Source organism: Helicoverpa zea, chromosome 3 (assembly GCF_022581195.2).
Source record: "Helicoverpa zea isolate HzStark_Cry1AcR chromosome 3, ilHelZeax1.1, whole genome shotgun sequence".
NCBI lineage: Eukaryota > Metazoa > Arthropoda > Insecta > Lepidoptera > Noctuidae > Helicoverpa > Helicoverpa zea.
This window is the reverse complement of record NC_061454.1, coordinates 7,272,890-7,296,042: the sequence shown is the minus strand read 5'-3', so window position 1 is coordinate 7,296,042 and position 23,153 is coordinate 7,272,890. Positions and strand designations below refer to the sequence as shown.

Genomic DNA, 23,153 nt, shown 5'->3' with positions numbered 1-23,153 from the left:
TACTGCTAATTCCCGCTAATTATTAAAAGCCTTTATAAGTATCTTAAGGTCACAAACTGCGTAAGTTAAAACTTCAATACCAATCTGCGTTTAATAATCTTAGCAAATTCGGATTTGTCTCACATAGCTTAATCTCATAGTCACCCTATTAGAAAGGGACAGACAGCCTCCGTACTAACTGTTTCACTCGGCTCGTTTTTTGGGTTTATATGCGCAGTCCTGTTTACTAATATTATGTCTATGGTCATAAGAGACATCTAGTATCAAAAACTCGTTAATAAAAAACGGATAGGCACCGTTCCAGTATAATTTGTTTGAATGAAAGTCTTCTGCAACGCACACCGATCGGTAGACCCGGAGCTCAAATCTTGGCTGGCAGACGATTATAATAATACGTATGCGAATGCGATACATACATTTCGATTGAAGATACAAATAAGAAATAGTTAAACAAGATACATGACATATATTGAAGCGACACCATTCTGGCTGCTTCTTTATTAGATATGTCGGTAGGTATACCTATATCATAAATCTGAATTTTGAATCACGCATTATCAAGTATAGATCACTCGATTGTAGGTAAATGCGGATGGTGTCGCTAATCAATAACGTTTGACTGGTGTGAGAGCGGCGCGCGCCACCCCGGGAGGATGAGCACCTGATCATCGAGGGATCAGCGCCGCTCGCCCTCTATTAGCCGAGATTATCCTGCACGTGGCGCAGGATTAGATTTTACTATCCTCGCGCTCTATTGAAATACCTGCGTTAATTGGGTTCAATCGATTTTAGTTTGACAATAGTGAAGTTGAACCAGACATTACGAAACCAAAATTAAAATCATTTTATTGAGATATTCTAAATCTGGTCTACAGCATTTTTGTCTCAAAGGTAAAATATATAATATCTCCTTTTTAGTACTTGAAGGGGATATATCTTTAAATTGAGAAGTGCTAAGAAACGTTATGTTCTGGACTTCGATTAGGTATCAATTATTCTACAAGAAATTATATATTTCGACCTTTGCGACAAAAAAAATAAATAATTTGTAGATATTGATGATATTGTGACAAACAAGAAATATCGCAAGATAAATCTAGTTTCATCTTTATAATAAACCAGCAGTTAATATGTTTATTGTTTAATGTAGGTGCCTGAACGTTAAATCTATAACGAGTTTTATGACAGCCGTTTTCTTCGTAGAAAACAGACGTTAATTCGAGGAAACATATGGGTGAAATGGCAGTAGGTACTCGGTATCAAAGTGCCGCTGGCCGCTGGCGCGATGGCCGCTCGTCGGCTATAAAACTCTAACATTTGATGTATCTGCTCTGCAGCCCCGTCATTTAGGAACGTTGTATAAATAAACAGCTTTAATACGTTTTACAACTTCACATGATTAAAATGTCGAGTTACGTAAATAATGTCTTCATCTCACAACACACGTCACAAACTAGTACCTACGCAGCTTTGTAACAGTTTCCTATGTTTGCACTAATTTAATGAAACGAATGATAAATAAATAAGTTAATTAAAATACTTGAACTTTTACTATGAAGCTGGATTTTCTGTGAATCCTACTTTTTGTCCCAGCTTGCTTAGGAAATCAAACACTTTAGGATCAAAAGTCCCAATTAAAGTGTTTTATCTTAGAATTTTTGAGGCCTTAATTTGTGGTAAAAAGCTGTAGTTTATCTTGCTGGTGTTAGGCCCAAGTTCACCGACAAAATAAACGCCCGTTTTAGTTATAAAAACAGTTAACTTTGAAAATTGAACGTGAAAATTCAAAGTAAACAGTTGTTTAAGCAAAACTCGCGTGTACATTTTCGATGAACTTGGACCTTAATAGACCCTAACGAATGAACTTTCCTATTGAGGTATTTTTTCCCTATTTGTCTTAAGTATGACTTAAAGCTTATTATCTTAAAGCTTCTAGAAAAAATGTTAATAAATTAAATTAGCTCAAGGCTCAAAGCATGATATCTAATTGTTTTAGGACTAACGTGCCTAGTAAAGTACCTACCTTCATAGAGAAAGAATATTATGTAATTTTGAGCTTTGTAGATATTTAAGAAGTTTACCTAGAGAAGTAGATACTTACCTACAACTTAGTTGTAGGACCGGGAAGCCTGACACATACGAGTTAAGTGTGCACTCGCGTCACTCAAGTGTGAGACGAGACTGCTCGACTCACGTGTCTTAGGGAAGCCTTATATGTGTCACTTAAAATATGGGTATCACATTCAATCAACTTTCCAAGTTATCTCGTCTTTTATGGTTGAGTAAAAAATATTTCTAAATTGTTACTTGGATCGTTAATCGAAATGTATTCCTATCCATCCTTATTATTTTCTTGGTTTAGACCTTAGGTATCTACTGGCATTAAGTTTTTAAACTGTAATGTAAGCAAAGATTAGTTAAATCAGAGCATTAAGTACTTATAGCGGAATTTTGAAATCAAAGACACACAGAAAAAACACAGACCTATTTCCTGAGTAGATAATAATGAAACAACTGGATGATATAGGTAAGGAACCTACCGTGGAACATAGTCTAATGATTGAATAGTTGACTATTTTGTCCGCATGATATATTCGTAACCTGATGAATGTTCGATATCGATATGAAAGAAGTAGTATCATAATCAAATAGCTACATAAGCCGGTGCGTCGTCGCGTTCCCACGGTTTGCGCGAGGATTACACGAAATGCCCTTTTGGTGCTTCGCTCCGACACTGACCTGAGCTTTTTGCGCAAAAAGAATGCTCCGATAAATCACGGGTTCATTGTAAGCCGCCTCTGGATAGCGTTCTCCGATGTTTTGTAAAATGCCAAGTTTTTTGTAACATCGATCGTTGAATTTGGAGACGTTGTCCAATAAAGAAGGTACCTGCTCAATTTTGACGGTCAAGGTGCCGTATGTCACAATAAAACCCTACGATAATATCAATAGTATCGTCCGGATAATGCTCAGTTCCGCGTATAATTTTGCAATATCTTATGAGGTGATCGTGATTTGTATCCCGATTAGGTAGTGCCGGTTCGATAATACACAAATATTTTTATCAAAAATCTTTAACATATTTTTTTGTGTAAGAAGGTATTTATTTTCTGTTTACTTTTTAACTGCACGTTTTGATGTATCTATTTGTTATTCATGGTTTGCTACTAACTGTGCCCGCCTTTTGATACACCTTATAAAATCTGCAAATAGAATTCGTGTCAATATCGGCCTAAGCGTTTCTTAGAAGAGCTGAAACTGAAAGACAAACATGATGAAGATGATTGATATTCCAGTTCATTACACTGATTTTTTGTTAGATATTTAGCCATTGGTACTAATGGATACTATGGGTGTGACAAACTTTAATAAATCGAGGAAACGGATATACACATGTAGATAATTATTACACATTAGAAGGAAAACACTGTTATTTAATAACAACTTTTAAATGAGCATTCAATGTGTGTTGTGTTTAACGAGCATGAATATTTTATGAACATTTCCTTAGTCGGGTAAATTGCGTATAATGAGCAAGGGCGGGGTCGGGTAGCGGGCGCTCGCGCAGGTGCGGTGCGCGTGCTCCGCTGCACCACGCGGCCCGGGCACCGTGACAGCGACGGCTATTTGTTCCAAACATGCCACTGATGGCTAATTATCTTAAATTTCACTAGCGTGTATTTTCGAGGGATCGCCCACCCTCGCATTATAATTAAACGTTAACGAAACCTTCACAGTTCACAACCGGCAACAGGTATCAGAGTGATATCAATACGATTTTATTTTGTTATTAAAGTTGTATTTAATTATAAATTTCAATCATTGGACGCAGGATATCATGTAGAGAAGCTAATGCACGATTATGTAAATCATAGGACTACTTAGTTTAAAAGGATTGCAGAAAGAGAATGGAAGGTTTTTTTTTAGACGTCTATGCTCAAGATTATGGCATGGTTTGGGAAACGCCTCAAGCCCGTTTTCAATTACCTGTTTACTTGAAAATTGAAGATTTCACCTTCATGGAGTTAGGTTTGTATTATTTATTTTATTTTCCAAAGGCACTATCAGTCAAACCTCGGAGTAGCCACTTTACGGAAGATGCACACACAAAGTTTCAGCCTTTATAAATTAACGTAGGTCTGGCGTTCGCTGGCTATTGGGCTCGTATAAAATATATCACTCAAGAACGGTGAACCCATTGTCTTCATATTATTTTGCTGCCCATCAAAATCTAATGTAGGTTCAGTCCGTTTCGTATTTTACTGAAAAAATCTTAATTTTCATAAATGTTAGACACCGTGTCGCCGTTAACTTACCAGGGTTCTTCTTCTTCGGGTGGCTCTCCACTACTGGAGGTTAGCCGTCAGCTCAGCAAATTTTTTCCTATCTTGTGCCAAGCGAAACAGGTCTTCAACGCTGGCAATACTCGTCCACTCTCGGATGTTCCGCAGCCAAGATTTCTTGCGCCTTCCAACGCGTCTTTTACCCTTTATTTTGCCCATCATTATTAGTTGCAACAGTTGGTATTTATCGTTTCTCAGTACATGACCAAGATAGGCAACTTTTTTGCGTTTGATGGTCTGCAACAATGCCCTGGTTTCACCGACGCGTTGAAGTACCTTCTCGTTGGAAATTTTCTGCATCCAGCTCATGCGTAGCATCCTGCGGTAACACCACATCTCGAAGGCTTCAAGCCGCTTTTGGGTGTTCACTTTAAGCGTCCATGCCTCGCTTCCGTATAATACTACTGGCCAGATATAACAGTGAAGCATAATTCTGACTCTCAGTTTAATTCCAAGATTGCGATTGCACAGGGTTACTCTACTTTTTTTGAAGTTTAAGTTTAGAATGTTGCGTAAATATTGGTGTTTGTGTTATTAAGAAATTATGACCCTTAGCGTTGTTATAGGTACTATTGAAAATGTTTGATTTGTTCAGCTACTTTTGACGCTAACCCTACGTTATAATGTAAAAATGTTAGTGATATTAAATATGCATTTATGCATATACATACAGTAGGTACTTACCATTAGCTGCAATGTATGTAGTGGGGTACAGGATACAATAATACTAAATGCATTTAAAATTCAGTAAAGATTTATTTACATTTATTATCACAATATATTTAATTACATATAAAATCAACTTAAAAATAAATAACATGTACCACAAACTGAACGAGAACTTTCATTAATAATAATAGCTAATTACAAATAATGAGAAAAAAATATAATTTCCCAAGAGTGTTTATATGAGTACATATTATTCTGAACTTTAGTGCTATTCTAGGCGTAGGTACATTTGATCTTAGGTATGCTTTATACTTTTGACTACAACTGCATACAACAGTTAACTTAATAAGGTGCAGGTATGTAATGGATCTAAATTAAGTAAGTACTTAATTAAGTATTATGTAACAAAAAACTTTGTTAATAGATTGGGGAACAAAAATTAATGACGAGTAAGTAAAATTTGAAGCATGTAATGATTGTATATTTGCTCAGGAATTGGTTAAATATTGACTGAAACTAAACTGCATTGACTGCAGTACACTTAATAAATGAACCATACGAGTACCTATGTAGACGACTGTTTCCACGTTTCCTTTACAATACATGAAATCAGGAAAGTTCACCGTTATACATAATATTATCGTCATCTTGCAATTTCAATTCACTATAGGTCTACCATTACAAAGGAGGTTATAGTTACTCGTACATATAAGTACTACGTCTGAAATACTTGGCAAGTCAGAAGATTGTTGATAGCTACGCAGTGTGTTCGTCTGGAGCCCTTTGTACCCGGGTTACGCAGATCCTTAAAATGCTACTGCGTATATAAAATCTTCAGACTCCCCAAGTTATGCCAGATATATAACTTTAAGACTGCAAGGGATATTGATGAAGCTCGGAATTTTCAAGATATATTTTTCCAGGATTTCTTCTATAATCTACATTTACTTAAAACTAGTTAATTACTAACTAACATTGCAGATTTCGTCAGTGTTAGATCATGACGAGTTAATACTACTAATAAATGCTTGATAAAAGCCATTGTATCTTATCAGATGGTTTTACTATCTACAGGTATTGTGATGTTAAAATCAAAACATGATGGTCAAACATTCGTAGGTCAGTCAAATTGTCGTGCCTTACTGGTGGCAACTCGGTACTATTTAATAAATTGTTGGGTATACTACTTCACTTGATTTTACCCAAAACATATATCAAGTTTCAAAATTATGAAAATTGAGCATAATAATACAATAATTCTTTATCTCTGCCATTACTGTCTTACTTTCGTTCATCTAATTTTCACAATATGAAGTAAGATTTATTAATGCGGCTGACGACCACGATTGAAGATTTTTCACAAAGCATCTCTCCAGGCGAAAATAAGATCTGATATGCCTAGGTAATTCTATCATGATTGTAATATAAAAATTGGATTTTAGACTATGAGACCTTAGTTCCGCCTGCAGGTCCTTTCATAGATGTTGTTGTAGTTTGAGTATTTATGAGATAAGTGCGCCCTGCGAGTGCGGCTTGATGTGCACGGGGTGCGGCGGATGCGGGTGCGATGGGTGCGCGGCGTGCGGCGCCTGGCGCGGCTGGTGGCAGCGCTGGTGCACGTGCGAGTGCGCTCGCAGCTCCTCGCCGTGCTCGCGGTACGCGCGCTGCTTGTCCTCGAAATCCCGCAGCCTCTGGTTATATCTTTCAATCTGGTCACGCAACGCCGCGTCCTCAATCGCCGCTCGCTCCTCGTCCAGCTCCAGACACCCGACGCCGTCGAGCCGCTCCAAATCTATCCAGCCGCGCCACCTCACGCACACGCCGTTCATTATAAATCGGGATACGATGTGGGCCTGATGACAAATAGCTGCTTTTAAAATGTTGCACAAAAAAAGAAAGACAAAAACATCCACACTGTTGGTGGCAAAGTTGAAATTGTCAGTCACATATGGCTCGGAAGTGGTCCTTAAAAAAAGTGTACAGGTAGTGGGTCCATTTTTGGACTAAAGGCTTTTTTGGATGCGCGATATCTTACTAAGTGGGTTTAAATATGTTTTGGTGGCAATTATTATGTATTGGGCATGGAAAAGAATTGTGTTTTTATTTAAAATTAATTTTTAGTAAGTAGCGAGTGTTGGTAACAACACAAGCAGAACGACAAGCGACATAAGGCAGACGAGTATCGAGCAGATCGCGTGCTGTCTTTGTTCCGGCTGCCGCATCCGCTTCCAACAAACCTTTAATTGTGCCACACATTCGACCAGGATGCAATTTAACTAATAACGAGTTCTCTTTGGCTTCTTTTAAACATTTCTACTGAAAACCATCGCCTGCCGTATGTTTATAATTAACATTATCTGTTGTGCACGTTGTGTGTGTGTGAGAGGAGGCCTGTGCCCAGCAGTGGGACGATAAAAAGGCTGTAACAGTAACAGTAACAGTAACAGTTGTGCACGCACAATAATGCAATTTTTGGCCAAAATTACCTGCATAGGTTTCAACTTTTGACAGTATCTCTATGCTGCGGGTAACTTTCTTATTTATTTAATCTAATTCAATCAAACAAATAAATAATTTCTAATTTATTTATTCATTTTACTTTAATTCTATACCTATACATAGGTGTATCATCTTGTTTTTAACCGACTTCCCAAAAAGGAAGAGGTTATCAATTCGGCCGGTATGTTTTTTTTTTTCTATGTATGTACATCGATTACGCCGCGGTTTATAGACCGATTTACGTGATTCTTTTTTTATTCGACTCGATATAGCTGCCAGTTGGTCCCATAGTCATCAGGTCAGGATCTGATGATGGAAACCCTGAGAAATCGAGGGCAATCTTCGAAAGTTGTAGGCATACATAGAATTAAAACGTGACACTCAGGTGTATGCCTGAAAGTACTATTCAACAGTGAAGATTTGAAGCTGACCTGATGATGGAGACCAGAGAGGGTCGAGGGAACTCGACAACTGAATATGCAAACTACCTCGTGTTTGGGCTTATATTATTTGTATTGACGAGATCTTTGTAACAGTGAAGGTTTGCAGCTGACCTGATGATGAATCAGAGAAGGTCGAGGGAACTCGACAACTGAATATGTAAAATACCTCGTATTTGAGCTTAAATTATTTGTATTGATGGGAACTTTCTACTTATGCGGATAATGACAGCTATTCGTATCACTGAAAAGCTGTAAATAAAAAACATTTTTTCAAAAAAAATTAACCGACTTCCAAAAACACTAAAAAGCCAAAAAAAAAACTAATTTTAGGTGCATCTGCCTAGAAGTCGGTGGCAAAATTAACTTAAGAACATCCATTAGACACCGACTTCTAGACAGATGCACCTAAAATTAGTTTTTTTTTGGCTTTTTAGTGTTTTTGGCTAACTCCGCCATAGACGGTCCCAAGCCCGGTTGCGAAAGGAGGAGGGTTGGCTGGTGAACGGCGTACACCCAATACCACCAGGGAATAAGACCGCTGTAAAATACGCCAACGCCGAGTAGTAGGCGGCGGTGAAGTATCCTACTCAACAACATGGCTACGGTGGCCCTGGGGACTAAATACCCTCAAAACAAACCGACGTAGAAGGTAATGGGAACCCACTACGATTATGCTCCCAAGAGAACTCCATGAAGGTCAACGACAGAAAAGTTAGTACGTCGGACGATCCGACTGACCCTCGGCGCTCGCCGATTCCCGGGTCGACGAGTGTGAAATATGCGACCGAAGACTCTTCGATAGTGTGTCATCAGGCTACCGAGGCAGTTGATGCTACTGAGGACAACAAGAAACCATCCATGCGCATCAAGCAAAGAATGGGAACATGGAACGTAAGAGGATTGCTGAAACCGGGAAAACTCGCGATTGTAGAGAAGGAGATGAATGAACACAATCTTATGTTGCTTGGATTATGCGAAACTCATATGAAGCAACAAGGACACCTCACAACTTCGAGTGGCAATCTAATGTTTTTCTCCGGTCACGAAACTGATAGCAAAAATGGCGTAGGCATACTGGTATCTCGTAGACTACGTAAATTCGTCACTGGCTACAACCCAATAAATGACAGAATTATGACCATGCGCATCAACTGTACCCCACTTCCCCTAAACATCATCCAAATCTACTCACCCACAGCACAGTCAACAAAGGAAGACATTGACAATTTTTATGGAACTCTACAAACAACAGTAGAGAACATATCCAAGCGCGAGATCCTAATAATTCAAGGAGACTGGAATGCGAAGGTAGGGAGCACTGAACAAGATGACCACATCCGCCACATACTTGGAAAACATGGACTTGGCACCAGAAATGAGAGGGGTGAAATGTTCATAGATTTCTGTGTAAGCAATAATTTAACTATAACCAACACGTGCTTCAAACACCACAAGCGAAGATTATATACATGGACTTCACCCGGTGGAAAATACCGTAATCAAATTGATTTTATTACGATTGCAAACAGATGGAAGTCGTCCATAACGAACACTAGAACATATCCAGGAGCGGATTGTGGCTCTGATCATCAACTGCTAGTGTCAGATCTACGAGTGCGTCTAAAGATTCGTCGTAAGAAAGCAAAACCTTTAGCTAGGCTCTCAGAACCGGAATACGATGGTTTCCAGAACAATACGGAATCATATCTAGCAGAACTCACCCCTAAAATTGCACATATGAATCCAGAAGAGCAATGGCAGCAGTTTAGCGAGAAAATTGTTAATGCACTAGATTTTATAGCCAAAAAACCTATGGATAAAAAAGACTGGATGTCAGAGGAGGTTTGGTCTAACATAAAGCTACGTAAAGAACTCAAAAGTGGCGAAAGACCCGAAAATTTCGAAGTGAAGTACTCTCAAATGTCCAGGTTAATTCAAAGACAGTGCAGAAGGGATAAGAACCAGTATTTGGAGAACATCTGTACCGAAATCGAACATCATGCGGACAAGTATCAAACTGCTGATCTTTTCAGAAAGGTCAAACAAATAACACACAAAGTCAAACCTTCCTCGTGGGTGATAGATGACAAAAATGGGAATCCGATACATGAAGTTGCCAAAGTAGCTGAAAGATGGAAAGAATACTGCGAGGAACTCTACCAAGACCAATCATCCAAATCCACTTCATCAAATAAAATCATAGGAGATGAAGAGCCCAGCATTCTCCGCTCAGAAGTTGAAGATGCGATCCGGAAACTTAAAAGAAATAAAGCACCAGGGCCGGATCGAATCACAGCGGAAGTCTTGAAAGGACTGGGCTCAAATGGAATAACATGCCTGCATAATATATGCAATAGAATATGGCATACAGGACTTTGGCCATCTGACTGGGTACACTCCGCAATTCTTCCTCTCCATAAAAAAGGATCGATGCGGAACTGTAGTAATTACAGAACTATTGCACTAATATCCCATGCCAGCAAAGTTCTCCTTAACATCCTCAATGCCAGACTAAGAGCTTTCCTGGATTGGCAAATACCCCAAGAACAAGCGGGTTTTGTAAAAGAAAGGGGAACGAGAGAACAAATATTAAACTTAAGGCTCATAATAGAAAAATGCTACGAATATAACACCCCAACTTTCATGTGTTTTGTGGACTACCAAAAAGCTTTTGACTGCGTCAAGTGGGAGAAACTATGGAAAGTACTTACCGAAGCGGGGGTACCCTCCCACCTCGTAATGCTGATTCGCAACCTTTATGAGTCGAGTTATGGCACTGTAACAGTAGGAGACACAACATCAAGCCGTTTCACATTCCAGAAGGGCGTTCGTCAGGGATGCATAATCTCTCCTATACTCTTTAATATTTACGGAGAACACATTATGCGTCAAACGCTAGAAGACTGGGAGGGTGGCATAAAGATAGGTGGAGTCAAGATATCTAATCTGAGATATGCAGACGATACCACCCTTTTCGCATCATCCGAAAACGAAATGGCGGAGCTGCTGCGTCGTTTAGAAACAGCCAGTCTGGAAATGGGACTTGCAATTAACAAATCTAAGACCAAGCTCATGATCGTTGATCGATTTGACACTATTCAACGCACTGATATCCTACAAGACTACGAGACCGTAAACCAGTTCCAATACCTTGGCTCGTTAATAACAAATAAGGGAAGTAGCGAACCTGAAATACGTAGGCGAATTGGCATGGCAAAGACAGCGATGACCCAGTTGAGCAAAGTCTGGAAGGACCGAAACATCAGATATCGGACCAAAATACATCTGGTCCGCACTCTTGTCTTTTCCATCGCATTATATGGTGCGGAAACGTGGACTTTTAAAGCTGCCGACAGGCTGAGAATCGACGCTTTTGAGATGTGGTGTTGGCGCCGTATGCTGCAGATACCATGGACAGCCTTCCGCACAAATGTATCCATTCTACAACAACTAAAGCTAGAAAAGACAAAACGCTTATCCACTACCTGCTTGCAGCGAATAGTACGGTATTTCGGCCACGTTGCTCGCAGAGACACTAACAACTTGGAACGCCTGATGGTAACAGGAAAAATTGAAGGCAAAAGACCTAGAGGTAGAAGTCCCAAACGGTGGTCAGACCAGATATCGGAGGAACTGGAGATATCTGTCAGCACTGCACTACACCAAGCAACGGAACGTAACCGATGGAGACAACTGGTTGACGAAATAAAAAGGAGTCACGATCCTCAGCATTGAGGGAACGATCGAGGAGAGAGAGTGTTTTTGGAAGTTGGTTAATTTTTTTTGTAAAAAAGTTTTTTTTTTCATGTCATGTTTTTGGATTTATGAGAGTTGATTCGAGATAAGGCCTATTTGCATAACTGCCTAGGATTGGGTATACCGGCAAAACACATGCCTAAACCTCAAAAAAAATTGTGCTTTTACCGAAGCTTATGCGGATGAATTGTACGATCTTCAGCATTTCCCTTTTTCCTACATAAAACATTTTTCTTTCAAAGTCAAAGTCAAAGTCAAATCATTTATTTCATTTAGGCTTTCACAAGCACTTATGAACGTCAAAAAAATATAAATAAAGTTGATTCTAGTTGCCCATTCCAAAAGTAGCTTCCTATGGAGAAGAACGGGCAAGAAACTCCATGGTTACTCTTTTTAAAAATAATAGGTATTACAGCTTGTATGTATTGATACATACTATAATAACATGCGAAGATCATGTAGAATCACAATAGACAAAGAATATGAGAATAAATAATAATAAAAAAGATTAAAATGCTACATGGTGTTCACATTTACAAATCAGTTTATATTTTTGTACAAAGTTACAAACAAACAATCAAAAGAATAACACAATCTTACTAGCGGGTGTAATTTTAAATTCGCAAAAATTTGATACTGTCAGTGCGTCCTATGGAGCAGGACCAGCATGTTTCCAAGCATTTTTATCTTGAATATAATCTTCTAATTTATAATATGCGTTTTTACAAAGTGTGGCTTTTATATGAGCTTTAAACCGCATGTCATTTAGTTCTAGAATGTTGTCTGGTATTTTATTATAACATTTGACACAATATCCCATGAAAGATGTATGTACTTTAGATAGTCTAAACTGCGGGATAGCTATTTTATTTTTATTTCGAGTGTTATAATTATGTCTATCACATATTTTATCAAACAAATGTAGGTTTTTCCTAACATACATGATATTTTCATATATAAATTGGCAAGGCAAGGTCATAATATTAATGTTTTTAAACAGTTCCCTAAGAGATTCACGACCACGTAAGTTGTACATAGCTCTGACAGCTCGCTTTTGCAAGATAAATATGCATTCAATGTCAGCAGCTCGTCCCCACAGCAGAATGCCGTACGACATGATGCTGTGGAAGTAACTAAAATATACCAGTCTAGCTGTTTCTACGTCCGATAGCTGCCTCATCTTTCTAATAGCATAGGCGGCCGAGCTAAGACGACCCGCAAGAGATGTTATGTGGGGTCCCCATTGTAGTTTTTTGTCAAGAGTGATTCCCAGGAAAACTGTCTGATTTATAAATTCTAGTTTTTGACTGTTGAGTATTATGTCACATTCACTACTTTTTACATTTGGCAATGAAAATCGAATGCGTTTCGTTTTTTTTTTCATTAAGAGCCAAGTTATTTGCGTTGAACCAATTTTGGACCTGGATAATGGAATTGTTTACGTCGTCTAGGTTACGTCTACGCCTATCAATGTTAAAAATAAGAGAGGTATCATCGGCAAACAACACCATCCTAGGTTGATTATCAAATAGATAGGGCAAATCATTAATATAAACTAGAAAGAGGAACGGACCTAATATGGAACCTTGTGGTACGCCCATTGCCATCATTGAGCCCAGTGAATTTACGCCGTTTACTTGAACTTTAAATTGCCGATCGTTTAGATACGATTTTAATAACTGGAATCAAAGATACATCCCATCTTTGATTCCGTAATGCTCTAGCTTCCGCAAAAGCGTTAATGTTTTTATCCCATTACTTGGGAGCAGACGCCTATATTATAGAACTGATTCGTACTGCAGATTAGTCAAGATAATGAAAAGGGAACATGGTGACGTAGCACGGCGGCCATATTAGTTGGGCGGGCGCGGCGTCGGGACGCCCACCAATCGCGACGCTTTTCCACTATTGATTTCAGGGAAAAAGCTTTTCTCCCTTTCCCGGGGGACTAAACTTGAAGCCATTATTTTTTTATAGAGTCTCCCCACTGTCAAGTGCATTGTTAGTTGAAGGGGAGGCTGTGACGACAAATTATAGCTCTTGGGTGATTTGGAGACTAATTATCTCAGCGTGGGCTTCAGCTACTTTCATATTTTAAATGTAAAGTAAACCTATGTATGATGTAGCTAGGTACTAATTCTGCCTCCGACTTCTTCGCGTGAAATTCTGTTATTATCAAGGTCCTTAGGAATTGAATCACTAAAAAAAGAGGCGAGTATTCTGTATTGTACACAAAGTACCCACTTATCAAGATCGTTTTATTCAGAAAGGTTAAGGTGCAAAAAGTAAAAGAAAACAGTAAAGAATTAATATGTTATATACTATTGAATACACGAGTTATCGAGACCCATTAAACAGCATCGATTTATTGAATCAAATCCGAAATGTACGAGTAGTTAGTAGCTATAATAAAACATCGTTACAAGACGAGGGCTCGTGCACACTCAAGGGCTTTGTTAAATGAACCGAGTGTAAATAAATATAAGTATTCATACAACAGCGCAGCAGGCGGGATCCAGGGTGAGGAGGGGGCTAAATTCAATAAAACTAGCACCAAATGGGTTCCTCTTATAATATAAGAAGTATCGATATTTTATACATATGACTGGGCACAAGAGCGATGAAAAACGGAAGCTATGTATTAGCTCCTAGTAATTCGTGTTTGGATTGGTTTGCCAGCTTGCGCATTTTATGGAAGGATTTTAGTTAAGTACCACCGTGAATAAAATGCATAAACAGAAATGCAACGAAGAAGAACGTGTTCGTATTTTCAGTGGTATCAAATTAAATAACAGTAGAAGTGTCTGGTTAAAACCCCGTAAGAGAAACCAATATGACTTTTTCAAAATTCATGCTTAGTATCGTGTAAATCGATTCCTTAGTAAATCGTTGTTGAAATTACATTTATCAAGTTAACACATTTGCATGAAAACAAAATAATATGATAGGGATTTCAAATTCATATTCACATTAAATCTAAAAATTCGTATAGTTATTGAACCTAGTAGAACCTCTAGTGGTCAAAACGCGTCTTGGAATGCAATCAGTAATTATGACATTACAAGTAAGCTCGTTAATGAATTCGTCGTCATGTCCATCAGCATGAACATTACACAAACCAGGGGCCCGATTCTGGTAAGTTAATAATGTCAAAATCGAATAGAAATCGAATCGCAATATGATCGCAATAGCAGTTTTAACCATATCGGGCATTCTGCTACTAATATAAGACCAATCGTATTCCAACGACATTCGGTTGGTTTGCGATTGGTCTGCTATTTTGGTGATTTTGGTCTATACGGTAGTTTGCTGTACAATCATTTTGCAATCGTAAATAATTTGCAGACAAAATGATTCATCATTGAATGACAGAAAAGGATAAAAACGTTTATTTCAAAGAAAAAATAGCGGAATGCCACATACGCTTCAATCGTAATCGAGTCGGGATTGGATCTCAGTCGAACCGAGTCGAATGTGAATCGTATGTCGCTTAAGTAAAATTAGGAGAATCGTGCCCCAGAATGTTTCTTTGTAGAAAGATGTCATTCACTCAGAGAGTGTATTAAGGTACGGCGGAGCGTGACCAACGCGTTACATGCGGTGTTACGCCTTTATATTTTATCATTAGCGGGTTCAAGTTATTAATGTCTTCATTTTGATTATGAAAATAGGCCGGAAGTTCAGTACGCTGATGACGACGGCTGACGAATGAGGCTATCAAGTATTAAGTACCCAATGATACATTAGCAAGTATTCGGCGTAATAATTGTGATTCATGCAGTTAACTGTTGTGTTCTCTATGTTATGTTTGGCAAATGTTTCCTTATTGTTTTTTATTATAAGTAAATGTGAGAACATACTAGTTAAATTGCAAAAGCATGTAATTAATTATTAGATATGTAGATAACAACCTTTTGCTAATTTTCCTGGTAGTCGATGCTATTTCCCCGCTTGATTCCGAAAGCGCTTATGATGAGGCTCTTGAACTTTAGGAACAAATGGTTAAAGTGAATAAAACTCAATGACATGCGACAAGCTGTAGGTTATTTTGTATAAGTTCACATTTCCACTCATTTACAAATAATCATTCTCATTTTCCAAAAAGTTAATAGAAATGAGAGAGATATTATATTAGTATTAGTGGCAGAGATTTATCTCTATTAATGCAGTAAGTATTCTTTCTCATTTGTGTAACGTTGTGGCCTACATCTAAATATGTATAAAGGTATTCTTAAATATATGGATTTTCAACAATATGTAGAATTTTTAGCGCAGTTTTCATTTAATCTTCCTTAACTGCATTAACAACAAAGGTAAAGGAAGATAATCTTATTTAAACTACTAAGTGTTAGCTTAACTATAAATATTTGTTGTGTTAATTACCTAACCGTTCTAATCAGTCAATTTTTTTACCATATGGTATCAAATTATTTTCCTTTATCACTTTCCACACCAAAACCAGTTCAGACGGCTACTACGCATTGTTTAAAAAGTACAAAAAGTAACTTAACAAAAATACGCAAATTGATTAATCATGTTATATTCATAACAGATTTTAATTACATTGTAGTCATTACGTTTGTATGGTTAGCAGCGTGTGGTTTTCAAGCTTTCCTTTGCTTAGTCGAAGATCCTTTCACTACGCAGTGCGTCGTGTCGCCTACACGTTACAAATCACAAACTATGGAAAAACCACGGAAAAAACCGCGACTATCTAGGTACTGTGTGATGATTTGAAATAATTCGAAGAATTTATTAGACCCACAGTTCAAGACTCCTCATACAAGCACAGTATTTTGTTTATATTTTTTTAGCATTGTTAATTCAATAAGTAAGTAGATCTTAAGAACAAAAGCGCAATTAGTCAAATAGCTTCAACTTCGGAACGCAAAGTTATTTAGTGCTAACTTTAGAAACATTTTGATATACTCTTTAGATTGCATTTTTCCTTTGACCGTTTGATAAAATCTTGTTATGTGTTCTGTAGCTGCAGAGCTAATATTACCATATTGGGGCTAACTAATGAGTTGTTTACTAGAACCATACCCGTCACTTTTCAGAGTTTCGATAAGAATTGATTTGAAAATGAAACAAAACATTGAATTACCTTGCCGCTTTCTTTCTGGAAGTCGCAACCTCTGTTGTTGTAGGGCGAGTGGTCGAATACCAGCTGTAGATTGGTGCCGGTGGCGGTGAACGCGATCTCCGTGTGGCCTTCGCGGCAGCCGCTCTGGAACCGCATCTGGCGCTCCTCTGGGGGCCTGTCGCGGTACCCTGTGTACCTCACCTGTCAGGTGGAAATAACATGAAGTGGTTTAGAAACATAATGATGTATCAGGCAGAACTTTCACAAATGCATCTACTTAATGAATTATGATCTTTCTACTGTCGATATTTTGATGTTTTAACGGTAAAATAATTCATAAAATAAATAAGTTGAAGGAAAACAATACAGTTGAAACAATTATGCTTTGTTTCCAAACGGATGACTTAATTATTTTAGTAATTTTCCTGTTCAAGAACGATTAAAATTGTTTCGATTAACAATAATAATTGCATTCTTATGTAATTCCATATTCAATTAATTTTAAATTAATATAATTAGATTTTTAATATAAGATTATTAATATAAGTAGGCTTAATTATACAATACATACCTCACTTTCTCTGCTCAGTCTTTTGAAGAGATCATCAGATTCGAATTTCGCTTTTTGGTCTGGAACTACCCGCGGCATTTTAAAGATAAAACGTGGTTTCGGCTGTTCGTACAGTCCAATAGAATCGAAAGGCAACATGCCTGCCAAAGCAGCGGGATCACTCATGGCGTGCATTACACGGATATTAGAAATGCACTAAAATATTGTTCACCATCACACCTAAGTTTCAACACAACAGCACTGAGTCAGCGACACCGATGATTCAAATGGGTGTTATTGCGCTATGGTCGAGCTCGTGCGACGCGACTACCTGCCACTGCGACATACGCTTACTGAATGCACGCTCCTCGCTCAAAGGTTCAGGGAGAATTTCCACTAGGGCGGAGTCTCTAGCTGGTGGGGAGCAGTGGGCCAATGACGGGGGCAAGCGGCACCGCCCGACGCCTTCTCTACGGGCTTTCGGGAGCTTTCAAGCGAAAAGAGGGTTTTCCCCCTCGAAATTGTACAAAATAAATACTGTAAACGACAAAACACATGAATTTATAATGATGGGCATTATCCTCTTTCGACGTTTGGAGTGTTTTATGTATTTGTATCAGATCCTTTGTTCCTTTGTAACGAGATAAATGTACGTTATATACAGTTTTATAAAAGGGGAGTAGGATCTCAGGATGCGATAGACTGTGAAACGTGATATTTTTGTATGCCTCGAAAGTAAGCTGCATTTATTGGACGCCCAGTTGCCTAATTGTATTTCATCATGGCACACATCTCAATAAAAGGGGCTCGTAAGTAGGTACCTTACTAATTATTATTAACATTCACCGAAACTTTTATAGTGTTTGGCAGTTCAAATCTCTAACATTCACTGTTTTGCGTTCATAGAAAAATGTGGCAGGTATAACACCTATATACTTAAGTTTTCTTAGCCTTTGTACCTATTTCATTACGTTTCACATTGGTCCCCAAAAATGTGGTTCAGTTTACCTAAGGGTAGAAAAAAATTGTGATCGCAGAAATATGCAGCATGAAATACCTATACAACATCCATGGTAAGATCAACCTGGTTTTTAACTTGAATTACAATTACGGACGTATAACTTTTTCCGCTTAAGAGGACGAATTGGAAATTTTGGCGCCAAGGATCTCAATTTTTCTTAGTAAATACAAAACGGATCAAAATACAACTTGGTTACCTGAAAGTTCATGATAAAAACCTTATTTTGTTAGACTTGAAAACATGATTAGGTAACTTTTATAACAGAGAAAAATATATCAAACATACCTCTTTTTAAAAAGAGATTCACATATTATGGGCAAACGGGACCGATTTAAGCCTCTTAACTTTTTTCGTAGTTGAGTATACAAGGTGTTGATTTGCATTTGTGCCATAGTTCAGGAGGAGGACATACAATACGTAAATAATCGATTGGAATTACAGTAGATGGGAAATAACTAATATGCACTGCTTTTTTTGTCATTGTAATGTCGTGGTATTTTCGAAGTAATCCAATTTTATGAATCAAATTTATGAGTGATCGTTGCGTATGCTTTGTGTTTGCGTTTGTGTGAGGGTGCAGCACGGTTTTAACGCCAGTAACATACGCGACAAGTTTAAATAAGGCTAGATGACATTTACGGAATTCCGAAAAAAAATTAAAGAAAAAAAATTACGTACCAATTTTTTTATTGATTTGGGTCGAGAATCATTAGCATAATTACGTCCTTGAATATGGCACGGATGCAAATCAACAGCTTGTATACATACTCTTTAAAATTGGAGAAGGAATTTTTATCAAATTATCATTTCTAAATAATAAAATTACAAATCCATTTTGTGGCTTAGGCTCAGACGCTCCGTCCCCTCTTGGCCCCTTAGGTGCGCATGCCGGTTATGGAATTATTGTTTACCAATTCGTCGCCTTAAATTATGATGATATTATTAAATTATGGTGTACCTATTGGTTAAACTGCCAAAAATAGAAAATGCATCCATATAACATACGTCCATCCATACGACAATTATTTACTAATCCCGAGGACGAAGCCTGTATGCAATAAACAAAAACGTAGTTTTTAAACTTAGTTAAAAAGTGAAGAAAAAAAAACTCAGTCGCCCAAACTAAAACACCGCACTTAACAGATAATGCTGTTAATACAAAATCTTACTATACCCATGAAGCTCTGGATTGGACAAATATACTGTCAATTAGTAGATATAAATCTATAGATTTGGACAGAAGTGATACATCTCAATGATCACAGACAGGCGAACCGTTTAATGTGTCTGTTTGGTAACAAAGGGCGGCGCGGCTTGTGAAATGTATCGAGTGCTGTTGAAAGCGTCCAAGTACGGCGCTCTATAATAATCGTTAAGTGTTGGAATTGTTGCTACTTTTTATGTTCGAACCGTTTTTGTTATCGCACTAGAGATTTGTATCATTGAACATTAGGAACATGAGCTAGATGACGAAAACTGTAACTAAGATACATCAACTAAAACTACGAATTCTTGTACGAATAAAACAAGAAAAAAATCGTGTAAATTAAGTTTAGTAGGAGGTGGTTTAACTTTATTTAGATGGTATTTAAGACTCGCTCTATAAATCCTATCCATTTAATTAATTGTATTGCAACTTCAACGAATGATACGTACCGATCTAGTAATGAGATAGTGCTTCGTGCTCAACATCAAAGACCACACTGATCTATAAATTGATCCAATAAACGTACCTACCAGAAATATTAGAATTCGTCACGTATCTCTTTATTGTGCACGAATGGCCACGTGGCGGGCGCGTCAACGTTTGATCTCTATGCAAGCTGTATTGCAAAGCTTTGACGAAACTCGTAACAACCCTCCCACGTGTCACTAAAATTCATTATGAGATTATTATCAGTATTAGCAATATTTTTATCATAGTCTGTACAATATTTTCGGGGTGAAATGGGCGTTCCTCAGGGTTCTATTTTAGGCCCTTTTCTATTTCTAGAGAATGTTTCAAACTTTCTTCAGGACGAATGAATTACGGCCAAATCAATCACAAAACAGTAGGTAAGTGTTTAAAATATAATAGATTTGCATTCAAGATAAGACTCAATATTAGCCAATATTGTTAATGTTCTTATTAAACAAAATTATCAGTTTGATGTACAATTTGTAACAAAATATACTTAAATATTATTTCAATAATAAATGAGTACCTACAGACTGCAAACCTGTACGAAGGTGGCGTGTCTATGGTAAGAGTTAATGACCCCATGACGGAGGGAAGCACTACGAATATTCTATTACCAATCCTTCCCAACATTTATTTCGCAAAATATTGTGCATAATTAAACCCTCTAGATACCGTCTTTTGGCGATGCAATGTTGATTATTATTTTCTTCAGTGTCTTGGTCTAAAATCTTCAAAGGTTTATGTATCTACTGAAATAATATCGTCAAGTTCTCATCATAACAAATTACTTAGCCAAAACAGAAAGGTGTCTAGGGTATAGCTGTACTTCGTGTTGTTTGTCCGAGCTAGCGGTGGCAACAAAACCTCGACTTAGTCTAAAGTCCTCGTCGAATAATGTACCTTGCAGGAGTTATTTCGACTCTCTGTCGTCTCCATCATCAGATGATCTCTAAACCTTCACTGTTTTGTTGTAAAATTTTCCTCAATTTTCAAGTGTAGGTATTTGCTCACTAGATAGTTGCCGGGTTTAGATTATAAATCAGATTATGGCTTTGGAAGCATACCGTTTCCAATTATTAAAAGTACTTTCCAAGTCACTTCAAATACCTTTTGAGTAACAGACATCCAAAAAATATGATTTGACAATCACCTCCTTATTTGTTAACCCCCGACGCATTCAACTAGATTGCTCTAACTGTATGAAATTAAATGTTTATAAATACTATAAAAATATGTTGTTGATAACGTAGTTCCCACAAAATTATTCTCACGCCCACCAGTTTTAACATCGTCGAGGTAGAAGCAGATAACACAATGTTAACTAAACTGAAATTGTGAATTGAGATTTAGCTTTTGGTAGGTGCCTACATTCAATAGAGAAAATTATACCATCAATTTTCGCGGTTTCACTCGCTTTCCGAGCCGGTTTTATACTAGCGTATAATCAGTTCCAATAGGTAACTGATTTCGCCTGACACTCATTATTATTTCAGTAGGTTCAGCGGTTTTACTTGAAAGCGTAACGACCAAGAAATTAATCAATAAGATAGGAGGTAGGAGTTACAGTGTATTTTAATAATCTGTATTATTTCTGTTTCAAAGTGCATTTTCTTCTTACATGCGTAAGAATAATAATGGTGTCCACGGCCGATTTCGGCCACGGCGGCTGTTCTCATCTAAGGAGATGAGCCAGCTGCGTAGGACATATTATAGTGCACGAGCATTTACGCAGACACTGGTGCACACCCTATTCCTTTACTCTCATAACCCGATGGGACGGCAATCACGTGCATGCACGTGCGACATTTACGTTCTCTCCGATGCACGGGTGAATCAATGACCAACTTCCAGACTACGGGCTGCTTTGTGAAAGTTTAAGAAAACCCACAAAGCGATTTCGGCCCGACCCGGGAATCGAACCCGAGACCTCTGGCACAGCAGCCGCGCTTGCGATCACTAGACCAACAAGGCAGTCATGCGTAAGAATAAGCAGTCAGTGGCATAAGAACAAGAAACAGAAAGCTAAAATATGGGACACCAATTCAGGAATACTACGTTTCGGTAGCCAAATATCTTTCAAAATTAATTGTAACAAGCTGTGGTTCCACGAGCATCCCGTGGGAACTTCATCCCGTATCCAGATAAAATGTAGTATTAGATAATTTAAAACAAAGTTGCTTCTTATTGTTACAGGTTCTGCGTGCTGTGCTGATGCGGCCGTGAAACGGATTCAAAAAACGTCAAGTGGCGAAAATATAGTGGCCTTATCGGTAACTAAATATATTTTCGAAGAGTTTGGGTTTGAAACCGTCGGATCGTATGGTCTGATAGGCGACTGGTTGACGGGTTCTCGTAGCCAAAACGCTTCGGCAAAGGGTTGGCAAGTTGGTTAGTTGGTCGACAGCGATGGGGACGAATTTTTTGGCGCTTTTTAGTTTAATAAGTGGTACGGTTCCTACAAATGTGTCCCTGGCCCTTTAGCTTGGTAAAAATGTCAGCTTCAGAACTGCCGTAGATAAGTTTCTTTGTCTTCCAACGTGAATCACTTATAAAAACTAATAGCCAAGAATGTCGTTCTGATCAAATTATTTTATTGTGTTCCAATTGTTTTTAGTCTTGGTACAACGGCATGTGTGTGTGGCAGGTGCGTTCAAGTTAAATGATATCAAATTATTAATTTATTCATAACCTGAAGATAATCAGCAAAAAATGTCCCATTTCTTAAGGAACCAATCAAATCTCCATGCAATGTTCACGTTTCTTATTCCTTAAAAATTGTTCATGTTCAAAAACACACATACAAATATATTTTTTTGGAATTTAAAAAATCAATTTTCTTTGATTGCTAAACAGGGTCCGGGTTCATTAATTAATCACATTTAAAATATTTATAGGGAAATTTTATGCAAGCCATACTTGCCGAATTTTCGTTTTTTCATAAACTGCTCGGCTTGCTCTACAGTTAGTATTGCCATAATAACCTAGTACGCTTCTGTCGTGTTGTTAACGTGATAAGGCGACGTAAACCACATCCTTTTAGATAAGTGGATTCGATTTAATGTTTTGCTTTTTAGAGATATGCTGCTTTTGTTCAGCGTAGAAAGA

The 23,153-nt window shown here is 37.8% G+C and overlaps 1 protein-coding gene and 1 long non-coding RNA gene across 2 annotated transcripts; one reads left to right on the top strand and one right to left on the bottom strand.

Annotated features, from left to right (window-relative positions):
* Positions 1–5,079: 5,079 nt before the first annotated feature.
* LOC124645901 (protein big brother-like) lies at positions 5,080–17,721 on the bottom strand. The gene is made up of 3 exons (XM_047185880.1): positions 17,368–17,721; positions 16,818–16,997; positions 5,080–6,865 (listed from the first exon to the last, which is right to left on the bottom strand). Exons 1-3 carry the CDS (start codon positions 17,539–17,541, stop codon positions 6,515–6,517), a joined length of 705 nt encoding a protein of 234 aa, XP_047041836.1. The 5' UTR covers positions 17,542–17,721; the 3' UTR covers positions 5,080–6,514.
* Positions 17,722–17,833: 112 nt separating this feature from the next.
* Positions 17,834–22,880, top strand: LOC124645903. The gene is made up of 2 exons (XR_006986284.1): positions 17,834–18,159; positions 22,242–22,880. It is a non-coding gene; the product is annotated as an uncharacterized LOC124645903 (long non-coding RNA).
* The last annotated feature ends 273 nt before the right edge of the window (positions 22,881–23,153 follow it).